General features: G+C 40.0%; 1 protein-coding gene across 1 annotated transcript in view; it reads right to left on the bottom strand.

The window, feature by feature from the left end:
• LOC136883533 (heparanase) overlaps positions 1-19,122 on the bottom strand; it is a 142,758-nt gene that overhangs the window by 21,550 nt on the left and 102,086 nt on the right. The window contains exon 6 of the mRNA XM_067155903.2: positions 18,412-18,680. Coding sequence (XP_067012004.2) covers positions 18,412-18,680 — 269 coding nt within the window. The remainder of the gene's footprint in view (positions 1-18,411; positions 18,681-19,122) is intronic.

Genomic DNA, 19,122 nt, shown 5'->3' with positions numbered 1-19,122 from the left:
CTGAAGAACTGGCTCCGTTTGACTGTGTCCTCACAGACTATAGGACCATGTCTACCATGGATCAGGAACACCATCACCATGTCCCTCGAAGTTACCACGTCAACCATAGATCAGAAACACCATTACCATGTATCCCTCGGAGTTACTACGTCTCCATCGGCAGGAGTTCACATGACAACACGGGCGGTCGGAGTATGCATGGGGCGCTGGTTTAAACACACCACTTCGAGTGATACTGCACTGTTTGTTTCAAGTAGGACGTCTAATATGCTCAGTAATTTGCACTAAGTCCACTAAATGACTTGTCATGAGACACTAAATTTTCTAAGTTCCACTCGCCAGTTTAATGCAATTAAATAAGTTTCAAACAAAGTCTATGCTAAGATAATTGAATCTTCACAGTACCCTGACTTCACCAAGTTCTGATTGTCAGGTTAATGCAGTTCAAGGAAATTGAAATGAAGTCTATTCATTCAACTTCACACGTGATCCTAGTGTAGGATTCAGTCTACGTTCCAGATACGTTGAGAAACAGTCTACTATCACTCTATCACCACGAAATATTAAATAGTTAATGGCACTGACTATAATTCTAACCATGCAGTATTAGGCATGTAGTTTCTACAAGCAAAGTCCTAACTGGTTAATTTACTCATAGAAGTTAACAGGTAGACTCGTCGTATTAATAATGTATAAGTTAATCAACAGTTCTATCACACACTGTATTAACATGTCTGATGTCTAACGCTTGTATATTATAAGTCACACGAAACGTATTTGGAAAAACTTAGAATGCAGGATGTATACCGCTGTCGGAGTTAGAGTTCTCGGCTGTACCTGCTATACCTACTGGGTACTTAGTTCGACGTTCGGACTCGACACTCTCGCACAAAGTTGAACTTTACTGCTGGCACAACCCCATGCAGCAGGTCTCTACTATGCTGTACTGTGCTGTACTATCCCTATACTGTCCTCTCACTCGTCTTATATACCCGGGCTTGATCCTGAGCATACACGTCACTGAAATTACTTGATATCTTGACATTGCAATATCTCCTTAAATAAAAAAATTTGGACATGAGCTATCTGTTATTGTAAGCTATATGGTCCCATTGTCTGTTAGTTGATATCTTATCTGGAAGCAGAGATATAAAAAAGCTTCCAGATGGTTCCCTCTGATGTGTGGGCCTCATGTTGTAGTCGTGTCTTAGCAGCAGCCACGAGCTCGCTCGCTGGAAGCGTTGTATCATAGCCTACAACGTGCACAAATTGAAAGGATGAAACAGACTGCACGGTCGCCAGTTCAATCACAGGCAGTTCCTGTTTCAGTATCTGATCATTCCTAATTTTGTCCTTCCCTGTTTTATGTACAGATGATCTAAAGAACTTCATTTCAACAGCTTGCAGCTGACTTACTTCTCTTTTAGGTATGATGCAACTCTCGAGACTATATATCATGATGGATAGGAAATAAGTCTTAAATAGTAATGTATCTTCTAATTGCTAGGATCCAAAAGCAGAGCTTTGGATCGATCATTGACCTGTAGAGAACATCTCAAGAGAACATTTGCAAAGGTCAAAACCCATAACAACATCCTACACCAACTATCAGGGGTACAACTGCATCTACCTTAAGACAACAGCTCTTGCTATAGTTTACCCAGGAGCTGAATACTACAGTCCAGTATGGCTTAAGAGAGCTCACACAAAGAAAATCGACACTCAGTTGAATGATATAGACGTTGATTCCCGTAGGGAATCTGAAATATTTGTCCCGAATGAGTAAATTTATAATACCAATATAAATGGTCCGTTATTGGATATTATAAATTTTCCAGATAACTCATTCCTGATTGCCAGCGTTTCGCCCTCGTGTGCTAGGTGGAGCTCATCAGTTGGTACCTAGCACACCTACCAAGACGTTGGCTAGTGCACACCGTGGAGGCCACTGCGTAGGCTACTTGGAGCCACCGGCAGTGCCAATGCACTATGAGACATTTTGTCTCTCTACCAAAAATTGATGCCTGCTTGGCTATCAGATGATATAGTTGATTCCCATAGGGAATCTGAAATATTTGTCCCGAATGAGTAAATTTATAATATCTACACTGACTGACAGAGCAAATGCAACACCAAGAAGGAGTGGTCAGAACTTTATGCCAACTGCAGGGTAGACTGACGTCACTGAGGTATGCTCATGATGTGAAATGTGCCGCTGTGCTGCGCACGTAGCGAATGATAAATGGGACACGGCGTTGGCGAATGGCCCACTTCGTACCGTGATTTCTCAGCCGACAGTCATTGTAGAACAGGTTGTCGTGTGCCACAGGACACGTGTACAGCTAAGAATGCCAGGCCGCCGTCAACGGAGGCATTTCCAGCAGACAGACGACTTTACGAGGGGTATGGTGATCGGGCTGAGAAGGGCAGGTTGGTCGCTTTGTCAAATCGCAGCCGATACCCATAGGGATGTGTCCACGGTGCAGTGCCTGTGGCAAAGATGGCGAAGATGGTTGGCGCAGGGACATGTGGCACGTGCGAGGGGTCCAGGCGCAGCCCGAGTGATGTCAGCACGCGAGGATCGGCGCATCCGCCGCCAAGCGGTGGCAGCCCCGCACGCCACGTCAACCGCCATTCTTCAGCATGTGCAAGACACCCTGGCTGTTCCAATATCGACCAGAACAATTTCCCGTCGATTGGTTGAAGGAGGCCTGCACTCCCGGCGTCCGCTCAGAAGACTACCATTGACTCCACAGCATAGACGTGCACGCCTGCCATGGTGCCGGGCTAGAGCGACTTGGATGAGGGAATGGCGGAACGTCGTGTTCTCCGATGAGTCACGCTTCTGTTCTGTCAGTGATAGTCACCGCAGACGAGTGTGGCGTCGGCGTGGAGAAAGGTCAAATCCGGCAGTAACTGTGGAGCGCCCTACCGCTAGACAACGCGGCATCATGGTTTGGGGCGCTATTGCGTATGATTCCACGTCACCTCTAGTGCGTATTCAAGGCACGTTAAATGCCCACCGCTACGTGCAGCATGTGCTGCGGCCGGTGGCACTCCCGTACCTTCAGGAGCTGCCCAATGCTCTGTTTCAGCAGGATAATGCCCGCCCACACACTGCTCACATCTCCCAACAGGCTCTACGAGGTGTACAGATGCTTCCGTGGCCAGCGTACTCTCCGGATCTCTCACCAATCGAACACGTGTGGGATCTCATTGGACGCCGTTTGCAAACTCTGCCCCGGCCTCGTACCAACGACCAACTGTGGCAAATGGTTGACAGAGAATGGAGAACCATCCCTCAGGACACCATCCGCACTCTTATTGACTCTGTACCTCGACGTGTTTCTGCGTGCATCGCCGCTCGCGGTGGTCCTACATCCTACTGAGTCGATGCCGTGTGCATTGTGTAACCTGCATATCGGTTTGAAATTAACATCAATTATTCGTCCGTGCCGTCTCTGTTTTTTCCCCAACTTTCATCCCTTTCAAACCACTCCTTCTTGGTGTTGCATTTGCTCTGTCAGTCAGTGTATTTTTTTGCTATTTTGCTTTATGTCGCACCGACACAAGTATGTCTTATGGCGGGATAGGAGAGGCCTAGGAAGTGGAAGGAAGCGGCCGTGGCCTTAATTAAGGTACAGCCCCGGCATTTGCCTGGAGTGAAAATGGGAAACCACGGAAAACCATCTTCAGGGCTGCCGACAGTGGGGAATTTATAATACCAATATAAATGGTCCGTTATTGGACATTATAAATTTTCCAGCCTCCTCTGCGAACCATGTGACCTTGCCGCGGTGGGGAGGCTTGCGTGTCCCAATGATGCAGATAGCCGAGCCGCAGGTGCAACCATATCGGATGGGTATCTGTTGAGAGACCAGACTAACGAATGGTTCATCGAAAGGGGGGTAGCAGCCTTTCGGTAGTTGCAAGGGCGGCAGTCTAGATGATTGACTGATACGGCCTTGTAATAATACTCAACATGGCTTAGCTGTGTTGATACTGCTACACGGCTGAAAGCAACGGGAAACTACAGCCGTAACCACCTCCCGAGGACATGCAGCTCTCTCTGTATGAATGATGTACTGATGATGGCTTCCTCCCGGGTAAAATATTCCGGAGGTAAACTAGTCCCCCATTCGGATCTCCGGGTGGGGACTACACGAGAGGGGGCGATCATCAGGAAGATGGATACTGACATTCTGCGAGTCGGAGCGTGGAATGTTAGAAGTTTGAATCGTTGTGGTAGGTTAGAGAATCTGAAAAGGGAGATGGATAGGCTAAAGTTAGATGTGGTTGGTATAAGTGAAGTACGTTGGCAGGAAGAACAGGATTTTTGGTCAGGCGACTACCGAATTATCAACACGAAATCAAACAGGGGTAATGCAGGAGTTGGTTTAATAATGAATAAGAAAATAGGGCAGCGGATAAGCTACTACGACCAGCATAGTGAAAGAATTATTGTCGCCAAGATAGACACCAAACCAATGCCCACCACAATAGTGCAGGTCTATATGCCTACTAGTTCAGCGGATGATGAAGAAATTGAAAGAATATATGAGGAGATAGAAGATTTAATACAATATGTCAAAGGTGACGAGAATCTAATTGTGATGGGAGACTGGAACGCAGTGGTAGGCCAAGGAAGAGAAGGTAGCACAGTAGGAGATTTTGGATTGGGACAAAGGAACGAAAGAGGAAGTCGGCTGGTTGAATTCTGCACTGACCATAATTTAGTCCTCGCCAATACTTGGTTCAAACACCACAAACGACGGCTGTATACGTGGACGAGACCTGGAGACACTGGAAGGTATCAAATAGACTTCATTATGATTAGGCAGAGATTCAGAAACCAGGTGTTGGATTGCAAAACTTTCCCAGGAGCAGACGTGGACTCTGACCACAACTTGTTGGTCATGAAATGCCATCTGAAATTGAAGAAATTGAAGAAAGGAAAGAATGCAAAAAGATGGGATCTAGACAAGTTGAAAGAAAAGAGTGTGAGGGATTGTTTCAAGGAACATGTTGCACAAGGACTAAATGAAAAGGCCGAAGGAAACACAGTAGAGGAAGAGTGGAGAGTCATGAAAAATGAAGTCAGTAGGGCTGCTGAAGAAATGTTAGGAAGGAAGAAAAGATCAACTAAGAATCAGTGGATAACTCAGGAGATACTAGACCTGATTGATGAACGACGAAAATACAAGAATGCTAGAAATGAAGAGGGCAGAAAAGAATACAGGCGATTAAAGAATGAAGTGGATAGAAAGTGCAAAGTAGCTAAGGAAGAATGGCTGAAGGAGAAGTGCAAGGATGTCGAAGGCTGTATGGTCGATGCTGCATACAGGAAAATCAAGGAAACCTTTGGAGAAAGGAAATCTAGGTGCATGAATATTAAGAGCTCAGATGGAAAGCCACTTCTAGGGAAAGAAGACAAAGCAGAAAGATGGCAGGAGCATATCCAACAGTTGTATCAAGGTAACGATGTAGATAATTTCGTTTTGGAACATGAAGAGGCTGTTGATGCTGATGAAATGGGAGACCCAATTTTGAGGTCAGAGTTTGACAGAGCTGTGAGTGACCTAAATAGGAACAAGGCACCTGGAATTGATGATATTCCCGCTGAATTACTGACTGCCTTAGGAGAAACCAGCATGGTAAGGTTATTTCATTTAGTGTGCAAGATGTATGAGACAGGAGAAGTCCCATCCGATTTTCAGCAGAATGTTGTTATACCTATTCCCAAGAAAGCCGGTGCTGACAGGTGTGAAAACTACCGCACTATTAGTTTAGTATCTCATGCCTGCAAAATTTTAACACGTATTATTTACAGAAGAATGGAAAAACAAGTTGAAGCTGAGTTGGGGGAAGATCAATTTGGCTTCAGAAGAAATGTAGGAACACGTGAAGCAATCCTGACTTTACGTCTGATCTTAGAGGATCGAATCAAGAAGGACAAACCCACGTACATGGCATTCATAGATCTAGAAAAGGCATTCGATAATGTTGATTGGACCAGGCTATTTATGATTCTGAAGATGATAGGGATCAGATACCGAGAACGAAGAATTATCTACAACCTGTATAAAAATCAGTCTGCAGTGATAAGAATCGAGGGCTTTGAAAAAGAAGCAGCAATCCAGAAAGGAGTGAGGCAAGGCTGCAGTTTGTCCCCTCTCCTTTTCAATGTTTACATAGAACAGGCAGTAAAGGAAATCAAAGAGAAATTTGGAAAGGGAATCACAGTCCAAGGAGAGGAAATCAAAACCTTGAGATTTGCCGATGATATTGTTATTTTATCTGAGACTGCAGATGATCTCGAGAAGTTGCTGAATGGTATGGATGAAGTCTTAGGTAAGGAGTACAAGATGAAAATAAATAAGTCCAAAACAAAAGTAATGGAGTGCAGTCGAACGAAGGCAGGTGATGTAGGGAATATTAGATTAGGAAACGAAGTCTTAAAGGAAGTAGATGAATATTGTTACTTGGGTAGTAAAATAACCAACGATGGCAGAAGTAAGTAGGACATAAAATGCAGACTAGCACAAGCAAGGAAGAGCTTTCTTAAGAAAGGAAATTTGTTCACTTCAAACATTGATATCGGAATTAGAAAGATGTTTTTGAAGACTTTTGTGTGGAGCGTGGCATTGTATGGAAGTGAAACATGGACGATAACTAGCTCAGAAAGAAAGAGAATAGAAGCTTTTGAAATGTGGTGTTACAGAAGAATGCTGAAGGTGAGATGGATAGATCGAATCACGAATGAAGAGATACTGAATCGAATTGGTGAGAGGAGATCGATTTGGCAAAATTTGACGAGAAGAAGAGATAGAATGATAGGACACATCTTAAGACACCCAGGACTTGTTCAGTTGGTTTTTGAAGGAAGTGTAGGTGGCAAGAACGGTAGGGGTAGACCAAGGTATGAATATGACAAACAGATTAGAGCAGATGTAGGATGCAATAGCTACGTAGAAATGAAAAGGTTAGCACAGGATAGGGTGGCATGGAGAGCTGCATCAAACCAGTCTATGGACTGATGACTCAAACAACAACAACAAATTTTCCAGCTAATTCATTCCCAGTTGCCAGCGTTTTGCCCTCGTGTGCTAGGTTGGGCTCATCATTTGGTACCTAACACACCTACCAAGACCCTGGCTAATGCACAATGTGGAGGCCACTGCATAGGCTACTTGGAGCCACCGGCAGTGCCAATGCACTATGAGAGACAAGTCTCTGGAAAATTTATAATGTCCAATAACGGACCATTTATATTGGTATTATAAATTTACTCATTTGGGACAAATATTTCAGATTCCCTATGGGAAAAACATCTATATCATCTGATAGCCAAGCAGGCATCAATTTTTAGTAAAGAGACAAAGTCTCTCATAGCGCATTGGCACTGCCGGTGGCTCCAAGTAGCCTATGCAGTGGCCTCCACGGTGTGCACTAGCCAGCATCTTGGTAGGTGTGCTAGGTACCAACAGACGAGCCCAACCTAGCACATGAGGGCGAAACGCTGGCAACCAAGAATGAGTTAGCTGGAATATTTAAAATGTCCAATAATGGACCATTTATATTGGTATTATAAATTCACTCATTCGGGACAAATATTTCAGGTTCCCTATGGGAATCAACATCTATATCATCTGATAGTAAAGCAGGCATCAATTTTTGGTAAAGAGACAAAGTCTCTCGAGCAAATAGATAGCTATGCAATTAAAAACAACCTTAAATTAAATCCCCATAAAACGCAAGCCATTATCATCGGTACATCAAAGAATCTTCACATTTTAAAACAAAATTGCATTCCTCCCGTAACTTTAAATAGTACTGTTATACCTTATTGTGAATCGGTTTCTAACCTTGGTGTTATTATAACGGAAACTCTAAACTGGTCAGCGCAAGTTAAGAATATCTGCAAAAAGGTTTATTGTGGCTTGCACCCCTTAAAACGTTTCAGAAATGTATTCCCTCGATCACTAAAAATTCAACTTGTTCGGTCATTATTATTTCCCATTTTTGACTACTGTGATGTAATTCTTACGGATATAACAAAAGAATTAAGCTTGAAACTACAACGCACTCAAAATGCTTGTCTTAGATATGCTATGGATTTACGGTATGACGCTCGAGTTTCTCCCTACTATAAACAATTATCTTGGTTACGACTAGACGACAGGCGTAAACTACATGTAGATACTCTTATGTACCAGGTACTTTCGGAAGACATCCCTGCTTATCTCTCCAGCAATTTTCGTCACCTTGGTTCTTTACATCTCCATGATACTCGCTCAGTGTCCCTTCTAGAAATACCTGTCCACCGAACAACCACATACCATCGATCATTTACTATCACCGCTTCGGGATGGTGGAATGCTCTTCCCAAAGACATCAAGGATGCTGCATCAAAAAGTATATTTAAAACCTCCTACCAGCAGTTCCTCGTTAAGTGCTTCCAGCAAGGTACAGTACCTGTATGAGTGGAACGAGTGATTGTGTGTGAAAATGATATGAGATTATTGCACAATAAAATAAATATTGGTTTAATATAATAATTTAAATTAAATTAAAAACATCCTAATTGTATTTACGAAGTAGAAGTAGTCTAAAAATAGCTAGTAGTAAGTACAGTATTTAACTTAGATCTAGTCTTGCAAGGATACAATTAGTTAAATTTTCATTTAGTATTTTTATTAAGCTTATTAGTATTTGTACATTCTTATTTCTTTTGTTGTGTATTGATTTTTTTTTCTTTTTCCTCAAACCTGTATTATGTAGGCAGTTACTTTTTCTTTCATTCTTCTTTGCATGTATATATTCATATTTTTGTCTTAAAAATTAGTGTTATTTGTAGTTCTTAGTATTTTAAGTTAATGTCATTGTATGGAATAATAATAATAATGTGTGTGGTTAAGTGTAAGAAAGGGCCAAGAGCCCTAACTTGGCCACAGAAAATAAAGGCTTTATCTATCTATCTATCTATCTATCTATCTATCTATCTATCTATCTATCTATCACTGCCGGTGACTCCAAGTAGCCTACTGCACGGTGTGCACTAGCCAGCGTCTTGCTAGGTGTGCTAGGTACCAACTGATGAGCCCAACCTAGCACACGAGGGCGAAACGCTGGCAACCAGGAATGAGTTCGCTGGAAAATTTATAGTGTCCAATAACAGACCATTTATATTGGTATTACTCAGTTGAATGACACAATGAGGACTATATGGATGGTGTTATGCATCAACTGACCAAGCGCCAAAATGGATATTTTTAGATTATTGCCCCATCTGGTAGCTAAAGGTGTAAACTTTACATAGGTTATAGTTTGGACTTTTATTCTCAATGATGATTTCGCAGGAAATGCATTTTGACCAAAGGCCAACCTCTCAATCATTAAATTGAAGTTTTGCATCAAGTGACCAACCACCATTTCTGAGTCTGAATTATGCATCAAATGACCACACGACACGTGTGCAGTCACTTGGTCGTATGATGCTAAATGTGGATTCCCGTGTTGCAGATTCACGCGCAGGTTTTCTTCCTTGTTACACAGCTTTCAAATTTGCATTGTTTCTCTGCAATGTCTCATTTCTTTATTCACTGAAATCCCTCATTTTGGTAATAAGTGCTTAAGTCTAAGAACATAGCAATGGAACATTATCATCATATATCTCGGTCTAAGCGAATTCTCTTGTTAGCGAAGAATCAGATGCTTCAATAATCTTCTGTTAATTCACAAATCAGAGCTTATAGGTATTGTTTTATGTATTTAAAATACGTTCCTATCTTAGGAATCCAAGGATATTTTAGAGGGTTCCATCACACCTGCAAACGCTATGCCCATTTCAATAAACGCAGATCACTGGCAGTCGACGAACAGCTTCATAAAGCTGAGTTCATTGACAGATGACCGAAATTCTTTGGTTACATTATGCGAATTTGCGGTAAGTTGGTGCGGCCCGTTACCGTTACACCTATTAGATATCATATGTCACGATACAATATCCTGTTAAACACACTTGTAAATAAGGAATTCAAAATGTGTATGCACGTTTGCTAGCTTTCCCTAAAATATGTTTTTTTGTAATCGATGAACCACTATTCAAGGAAAATAATACAACAGAGGAAGCTGTTCCAATTGGTTTGGAAGAATCTGATAAGAAACGTGCAACTGAAGGTTCTCTCCACCAAAAGTTAACCAACAACACTTGACTGCAGTAAACGAATTTCAGGTATGTTAAATGCGTTACTAAATGTACTTAAATTTTCATTGATCTATTTAAGTTCGTCGCCGACTTCAGAATGAAAATGGATCAGCTCTACATTGTCTGCTCACTCTGTTATGGCCCAATGGCAAACCAGTCTCAGCTTATAGGTATTGCGCTCCCTCATGAAGCTAATTCCCAATGATGCTAAGCCTTTCTATAAGGACCTGTTTAGTGATCCTGGAATAGACGATGATATAGATGGGTATGATTGTGGAAATATGGATTTTGAACTCTAAAATTCTTAAAATCCTGCATTATGTTACACCAGTGTAATTTCTATACTATATTCTAAAATTCATGTTTTTCTATGTCCTGTTGTATTCTGTTATGCCTAACTTAATCCTGAACTTAAATAAGCAATAACATTAGTTAACAAGTATCATATTTTACACTGCACTGAATTTTTTGAAGTCCATTCGATCACTAAATGACAAATTTATTTGTTGGTCAAGTGATGCAAAACAAAAAACTAAGGTAACCGCAATAAAGCATCAAGTGACCAAGCACCATTATCTCAGATTACGACAATATACTTCCAATATCCCTAAATTTTATACATTAAGAAGAAAATTTATATTTCTGTCTTCATTTCGGTATAGAATACCTCACATTTAACAGGAAATGTGAATTAATACAAAGGATTTTGCGTTTGTGTCAATATCTCTAAATCTACTTTTGGCGCTTGGTCAAGTGATGCATAACACCATCCATATCAAGGAAGCATCCAGTCTACACCCTTAGAATGGCTACCAGTACTCTCTAACATTCCTCCCCTCATCTTAGAAGAGAAATGGCACTGAAAAGAGATTGTCTTAAATGCCGTGAAAATTCTCTCCTGCCAATACCTCAGGACGGTTCACATCAATGCCTTAGGTTAAATTCAAGGAAACCATCATGGGTACTACAGGAGAGACTGATCCAAAAATAATTTAACGTGAATCAAACATGGCGCAATATGTGGTTCTCTTCAAACCCAGACACACTGGGCTTAATCCTGGATCCAGTTAACCGCCCTCCTGCTTTCAACCTACCCAGAAAAGTCTGGACATCATTAAATCAAATAAGAACCCAACATGGCAGAAGTCAATACTGGAAGCATTAGTGAAGGGTAACTGAACCCTTACTGTGACTGTGCCGATATGCCTCAGACTCTCCATCATACCACTATGGATTGTCTACTCAGGAAGTTCAACGGAACAATGCAGGACATCCGTGAAGCCAGAATCTGTAAAGTGGTTAAGCATGTTGGGCATTCAACTCTGATACCATTACATTATATGATCTAAGTCTCATTTTGTATGTTTTAAGACTACTCGAATATGAATATAGCTGTAAATAATTTTTTAATCATTGTTTGTAAACTTGTATCCTTCTACCATAAAAAATAATAATATAATGGTCTGATACTGTCGTTAGCCGGTTCGAGTCCCGTTGGAGAAAAAAAATTTTCACCATCAGAATGTTGGCCAGCAGGGTAGGAGAGGTATACAATTGCCATTCACTGGATTGCATGCCAAAAGTCTGGATTCAATTCCAAACCTCTCCTCAGTATTCTTATGGAGACAATGTTGATATTGATTCGTCCAGCAGATGGGGATGTTAAGCCTACAGCAGACCCCTCGGTGCTATTCGACAGACAGGAGTAGGCTATGTGCCAGCACCCGGTTTCACCCTCTGCTTTCCTAATGTCATATATCATGTCGTTCATTTCATCTCGTTAACTCCTCTGATGAAGCTGATGACAGTAGGGGCATCCGGTCGTAAAAATTTGCTACAAAGATTCATCTCGCGTCATATCCGACTCTCTAGAGAAACGGGACAAGGGTTGGACATTAATATACACACACATACACACTGAAGAAAACAAATTTCCGGCAATCAGATCACATGCTCTACTGCAGCATCAGATCTCTGTGAGCAGTTTTTCTCCAGGATGAAGATCATGAAGTTGAAACTCAGCATTAGACTTTCTGGCACTCATCTAGAGAACACTCTTATCCAACAATCTGTGCAGCTGAAGATGTCCCACAGAAGGACAAAACACATACTACATTATTAACATCACATATGTTTTAATATGTCTTGTTAACTTAATGATCCAAATCACAATAATCAACAGAAGACGAGAGGAGAGGGGGAGATATGGAAACTAAATTAATGGAGTATATGCAGACAATAATTCTGTACCTGAGAGCAAAGCCAACGTGTCACATTTTAGTCATTTTATGAAACTTAGAGCCATATAAACACAAGTCCATTGCCATTTTATTTTTATGGCAATAAAATAATAATTAACTATTTTAAGTGCAAATTATATTAATGAATGTATTCAGTGATGAAAATTACACAAAATATACCAAGAACAATGATGAACATTTATCGCCTAAGTCATAATGCAGCAAAAATTTTCTACAACTGACGTTTTTCCTCTCTCCTTTAAAATGTGAATTTGTGGCTTGCCTCTTTCATATGAGCTTCCATGGCAGAGAATCTTCTGTACTTCTCTGCATTGATGTGTTGCTGATATCTAATTATAAAGCTCCTTCCTGATTGTCCCACGTAGGTTTTTTTGCACTGAGTACATGTCTGCCTATAAATGCCAGATTCCTGGAATTCATCATCCTTAAGTTTATTAACTCTGTTGTTATTAAAGAATCTATGTTTCATATTGTTGTTGGTTGAGAAAGCTACTTTGGTGTTGTGTTTCTTGAACAAGTTCATGATGTCATAAATCCTTGGTTTGACGTACCTCTCTGCCTTCTCCGACTGCTGCTTTAGTTTAATTTGTTGCTGATATTTGCATTTAGTAATGATTTTGTTGATGAATTTCAAACTGAAACTGTTATGTAGAGCTTGTTGATGAATGTGAGATAGTTCCCTCTTTCTGTCTGCTTCTGTTAGAGGAATTTCAAAGGCCCTGTTGACGAAACTATAGTATGCGGATTTCTTGTGTGAAACGTGATGTAAAGAATCGCTTTTAATTGTGGTCAGTGTAAAAGTGGGTTTTCTGTGTATTTTAAACTGGAAATGTTTGTTTTTCAAAATAGTTTGAATATCTAGAAAATTGAGCGTACCTTCTTCTTCTTCTTCTTCTTCTTCTTCTTCTGTTGCTGTACATTTAATGTTTGGGTCTAAACTATTTAAGGTATTTAGAATACTTTGACTGTCATTAAGTTCTTTATTTATTATGGCATAAGTATCGTCAACAAAGTGTAGCCAGAGATCTATCCTTTAATGTGGCCTACTATCTGAGTGTGTTCCAAGTGATCAAGGTATATGTTAGCTAAAATTCCGGAAGCCGGCACTCCCATTGGTAGTCCGTCCTGCAGATATATTTTATTATTAAAAGAAAAGAAATTATGGCTCAATACGAATTCCAGGATAGTTATGAAGTTTTCTATTTCGGGTTTACTGATGCGTTTGTGATCTAATAAATTCGTTTTTATAATATTAATAGTGTCTTTTATAGGAATGTTTGTGTATATATCTTTAACGTCGAAGGAACTTCTTACGTGAGAGGAAGTTAATTTGTAATCTTTAACAGCCTTACAAAACTCCTTGGAGTTTTTTTATCGAGGTTTTGGTATTAAAAAACGTCGTTCTGAGTCAAAAACGTATGAATAAATTGAGAGGTTTTGTATGTGGGACTTTTCCGAAAATTAATTACAGGTCTAATAGGTATGTCCTTTTTATGCAATTTAGGCATAGCTTTAGGAAGTCCTGGGTTCATATTTATGAGTTTTTGAATTTCTTGGTCGTTTAAAAGGAAGGTGCTTTGCTTCAGTATACCTTTCAAATTCCTTTGAATTTTTAGGGTGGGGTCTTTCTCAATTACCTTAAACTTGTTGCTATTGAAAAAAGTTTCTGTTTTCTTCATGTATTCGGTTCCATTTAATATTACCACTGTTCCGCCTTTATCGGTTTTCATTATAACTACGTCACTTTGTCTAATTTTACACTGAAGATCCTTCTCAATCTTTGTATTGGCAGAATTAGTCAGTAAACCTTTAATTACGGAGGGAATTTTTTTCTTTGCTCTGTTACCGTATATCATTTTGAATGTCGACTGGAAGGGTTTGTATGGCCGTTTCTGTTTCTGCTAAAGTTTGTATTAACTCTTGTCTGTTATTGATACTATGCCAATTGTGATTTGGCCCTTTGCCTAATATTTGTAGTTCTTGTTCTGTAAAAGTCGTGTTTGACAAGTTTTTGACAGGGGGTGGGAGTTTTTCACAATTGAAGGATGTTTTAGGTTGTGGCTTATTTTGTTTTGTTGGGGCATTGTTTTTTAGGTTTTCTAATTTCTTATTCAATGTTGCCTGTTTCTTGTCCATTAGACCCTCTACTTTATCTCTGCTGTATTTTTGCACGGAATCCCATTCTAGTGGTACTAAGTCATTGACGCTGAAAGGTGCGCTAGGTAAAGTTTTCGATTAAGGAAGGATTTCTTCCTATACATAAATTTGATTTCTCTTTTAAGCCATAGACGGTTAACTGTTCTCTGGTTGCAGATCGTGAGGCAAGCTGCCCTAATGAGAAGACCGCCATTTTATATAACAGAGAAGCTACCATAGGACTTTTGCAAATCAAACAATCAACACATCCTTTTACCATAACCTAAAGAGTAATATTTAAGGAAGATACTCAATACAAAATACAAACAACAAATACCCAAAAGACTGGTATATACTGTACATAACTTTTTATTCAAGACCAAGTGTTTTTAAAAAAGTGCCTCACCATAGACGCTTTAAGATATTTTTCAAATAAGTTTATTAGTGAATAAGTTTTTTAACATCATGTAGACACGAATTTTAATTTAAGTATCCTTCTCACAAATGCCTGAAGACTGTTACAAACATTGACTTTTTTATTCATGCCACCTAGTGTTATTACGAAAAGTGTATCACCATAGACGCTTGTGTATTAGTTGATAAGTTTTTTAAACACAATTGTAGATGCAAATTGTAATTTAAGTATCATCCACACATATTATCTTACCCCCCAACCTCCCCCAAAACCCCTCCCCCTCCTTTCTTTTAAGAGCACCTAGAGCAATAGTTTTTAGGATCCCATGGGGCATAGTTTTAAGGTTTAATGTGCTTACTGTCCAAATGTTTTCATCTAATCTATCCTTATACAGCTGAAGATGACCACTAAGTGGTCGAAACATGTTCTGTGTGTGCCCAAAGCAAAACAATAAAGTATCGATTAGGTGGTTTTTAAATTAATTTGTTGATAGTTCTGGAGGAGTTCAAAACCTGGTTTTTTGATTGTAAATTTTATGTTCAGGTAAGTTATTTCAATTTTATTAATTACACAAACATTAATTTCAAATTACAAATTGTTTACCTACATTAATTTGTTTGTCATAAGTTAATTATTCTTTTAGAAGTTCTTCTGAGTGTAATACTTTTAAAGCAGGGAAAGGCGCATTACATTCCTTACAACATATTTTCGTTTGCTTCCTCTTCTTCTGCGTTTTGCAGTCAATACAAGTTCTGTACGTTTGGTAGTCCATTTGTCAGGAAGATGAGGTCCTGCTGTCAGTCTTGAAGGAAGATCAGATTGCTTTCCTCCACCGGATTGTCTTTTTTCAACACGGCATTTTTCAAGTATTTCCTGAATGATTCCCATAACTTAAAAAATCTGTTATAGAGGCAATAGGAGTTGAAAAGTGTCATATCTGTTATATGAATAAACAGCTTGCAGTACCACTTAGAAGATTTTCTTATGCTTTCCATCGCCTTCATTACCATATCACTTCTATCCACAGGTCCCATTGATTTGTTGTAATCTACGAATGACAAAGTTTTCAATCATTTCCTGACATTTTTACGATCTACCTTTGAGGTTTCCACCATTTCTGCACGGTGAAATGTCGAGAGCATCCAAACTTCTTTCTTGTCGCCAACAGTAATCCTGATGCAGAGCGGAAAGCGAGCTCCGCTTTCTTCAACTTTTCCGCCATTGTAGGCATACCTTTTCTACTGTGCCTCACTGTAGCACAAGCATTGGTTGTCCTGTCATACAGCCAACAAAACAAGGTGTGCCTTATGTACCAGTTGTCGCAATACAGGGTGTGTCCTATCCGTAAATATGGCTCCATCAATGTAGCCACAGTGTCTCCTGAGATGCCCATGTTTATAGCTGAGCTGCAATAAACAATGAAATATAACATATAATGGGTCATGACATCATAATTAAAAATGTCTTGATTCCAAGTGGCTTCTTTTAGTGGGAATATATTGTTTGATTTTTAGTCTGCACTTGAATTAAAGAAGACTTTTATTGATGCGCAAATTTTCATAGGGATAGAAATGTTCCTCATATTGCTCTCTAAAATGTTTGATTATAGACCGCAGTTTGTACAAAGAGTCACTGTTATGAAGCTTGTCATTATTACAAAGATGGAGAAATCTCAAAATATTCTGAAACTGGTCTCAAGGTAGCAACCTACAGTAGAAAAAATGGTGTTTGAAAAATTGGATTCTCAGTTCAATATTCGAACATGCTTGATTTTTTTATGTTCATCATAATAAATATTGTGGAATAAAAATTTCAGTCACATTCACATCCCTCCATTCTTCCTGGACCCTCTATGGAACTATACCTGCAACCGCCTTCTGAGAAAAGTATCTGTAAGTCTCTTCGCACAAGAGAGTTATGATACTCGTCTTAAAAATAGATGAAAGGGACTTAACACTATCCACTAAAGTTTTGAATCTGGAATTAGCTGCATCAAACTTATGTTTCTTCAGATTCAGGTTCTCCTTTTTTCAATGTAGTTGTCTGCTTGGTGGTTCAGGCGCCTGATTTTCATCCTCACTATCTTCACCTTCAGTCAAATCGTTTAAGTTTCAGCCAACAAAGCAGTAGCTGGGGTAGAAAACATGCCTGAGGATGTGACTGAAGTTGCTCGTCATCAGAATCAGATGATAAATCACTTTCATCCTCACCTTCAAAGTCATTGCCCAATATGAGGGCAAGAGCTTCCTCTGCAGTATATATTCCCTCAGCCATTAGGCCTTTCACAATTTCAAAGCAATTGAAAATTTAGTTGAGTAGCGAGTAGCATAGTGGACACATTGCTTTCGCCTTCGAACTGGTTACTCCTGTCATCCTTTGAACACAACCGTAACTACAGACTCCCAAGACAGCCACGAGACACCTCAAAGGGTGAACTTCCCCAGCAGTCTATCATAGTGAAATGGAGTTTACAGTTTTCACTTAAATTCACAGCAGTTTGTGTTTAAACTTCCGGTGACTGTACTGGCCAATTCTTGCATAGAAAATACGACCACACTCCGTGCAGCTTAGGGTGTGGGGAGATCTTGGATGGGTGTAGCAAAGTTTGCATTCCTGTCACTCAATTTCTTCATTTTACAATTATAAAATTGGATGTTCCCACCAAATCAATACTGTATACAGTGTTGAATACTGAATGTTGCTGAAATACAAATGTTGTGATGGGCTCGTGGGATAACGCACATGGATGGAATCTGCAGCGGAGTTATATATCACTCTTTGTGAGTGACTCTGGTAGAGGAAAAGCTTCACGAGCATCTGAGATGATACAGACACTTGGAAGGAGAGATGGACATATTGCACATAGAGTTGAGTGGCTGACAGCTGAAGGTGAGCTGGCACTGGGACAATCAAAAATATGATGGAACAATGATGATGACGGTGGTAATTATTGTTTTAAGAGGAAGTTCAACTGGGCAACCATACTCTATTGACACTAATCAGAGGGTAAATGGAAGAGCTCCAACACTTTGAAGAATTAAGGTATCAGCACAAGAAGGTCCAAGAGCGGCGTGAAAATTGAAGACACACTGGGCCTAACACTGTTCGGGTGGGAAGATAACAGATGTTGACCAAGGGAGGTTGAGTAAGAAAGATGAAAGTGAGGAGCCTGACACATGCTAGGGGATAGACTCAGCTAATAGCAGGCTCCATGGGGTCCCCTCTAACAACACGCAGGAGACAGTGTGGATGTATTCTACTGTATTGCCCCCAACCACAGGAGGAGGAAGGATCTGCAGAGATCACAAATTCCCAGGGATAAAGTCGAACATGTTGAAGGAGAGCGATCAGTAAGCTGAGAGGGCTATCAAGAATAAGAAACGTTCACTTACTTGGAAGTCAGTCCGTATTCTCCAGTGAGAACATAACCGGATTTATAGCCTGAGGGACTGCGAAAGTCTGGAACCTGCGGTAACTCGACACGGACAGTTTTGCTCCTGAGGTTCAACCCATAAATAGTGATGGAAGTGAGATTACTATTCAGGCTGTTTGAAGGCGTGCAGTGGCAGTACAGACGAACAGAGCCATGAGGTAACTGCGACCCCACGCTCAACACGATGTGACCCACAAATGCCTTAAACAACACTGACAGCCACCAGTCCTGAAAACAGAGATCTATATTAGCTGTTTCAGATAGAAAACTTCTATTTTTCACCTCTAGCAGAATCTTTAACATTACAACTGAGGAATTTGCTGCATGAACTCTGTACGGTAACTCTGATCAATTGCCTTTATCACTTACTCCTACTACATATGTAAAAGATTAGAAAATTGTACAGCATGGAAATGGAACTTTATACCGTCGAAACCATTTATAGCAACATCGCTTTTAATTACATAAAATCAGCTTCATGGTCCGTATTGCACTTACACAGATTCACAACTATTTTTTATTTTCCACCTTGTCGATACACTCAATTGCTTAAGGCAACTTATTGGTTAAAAGTGGTATATGTTTTGTACATTATTAACATCTTTAGCCACATAACACTGTTTAGATGAAAAATTCATGTAATGACAAAGTATCAATGCTTTAGAGGAAG

Source organism: Anabrus simplex, chromosome 1 (assembly GCF_040414725.1).
Source record: "Anabrus simplex isolate iqAnaSimp1 chromosome 1, ASM4041472v1, whole genome shotgun sequence".
NCBI lineage: Eukaryota > Metazoa > Arthropoda > Insecta > Orthoptera > Tettigoniidae > Anabrus > Anabrus simplex.
The sequence above is the reverse complement of the archived record's forward strand: the minus strand, read 5'-3'. Positions and strand labels throughout refer to the sequence as shown.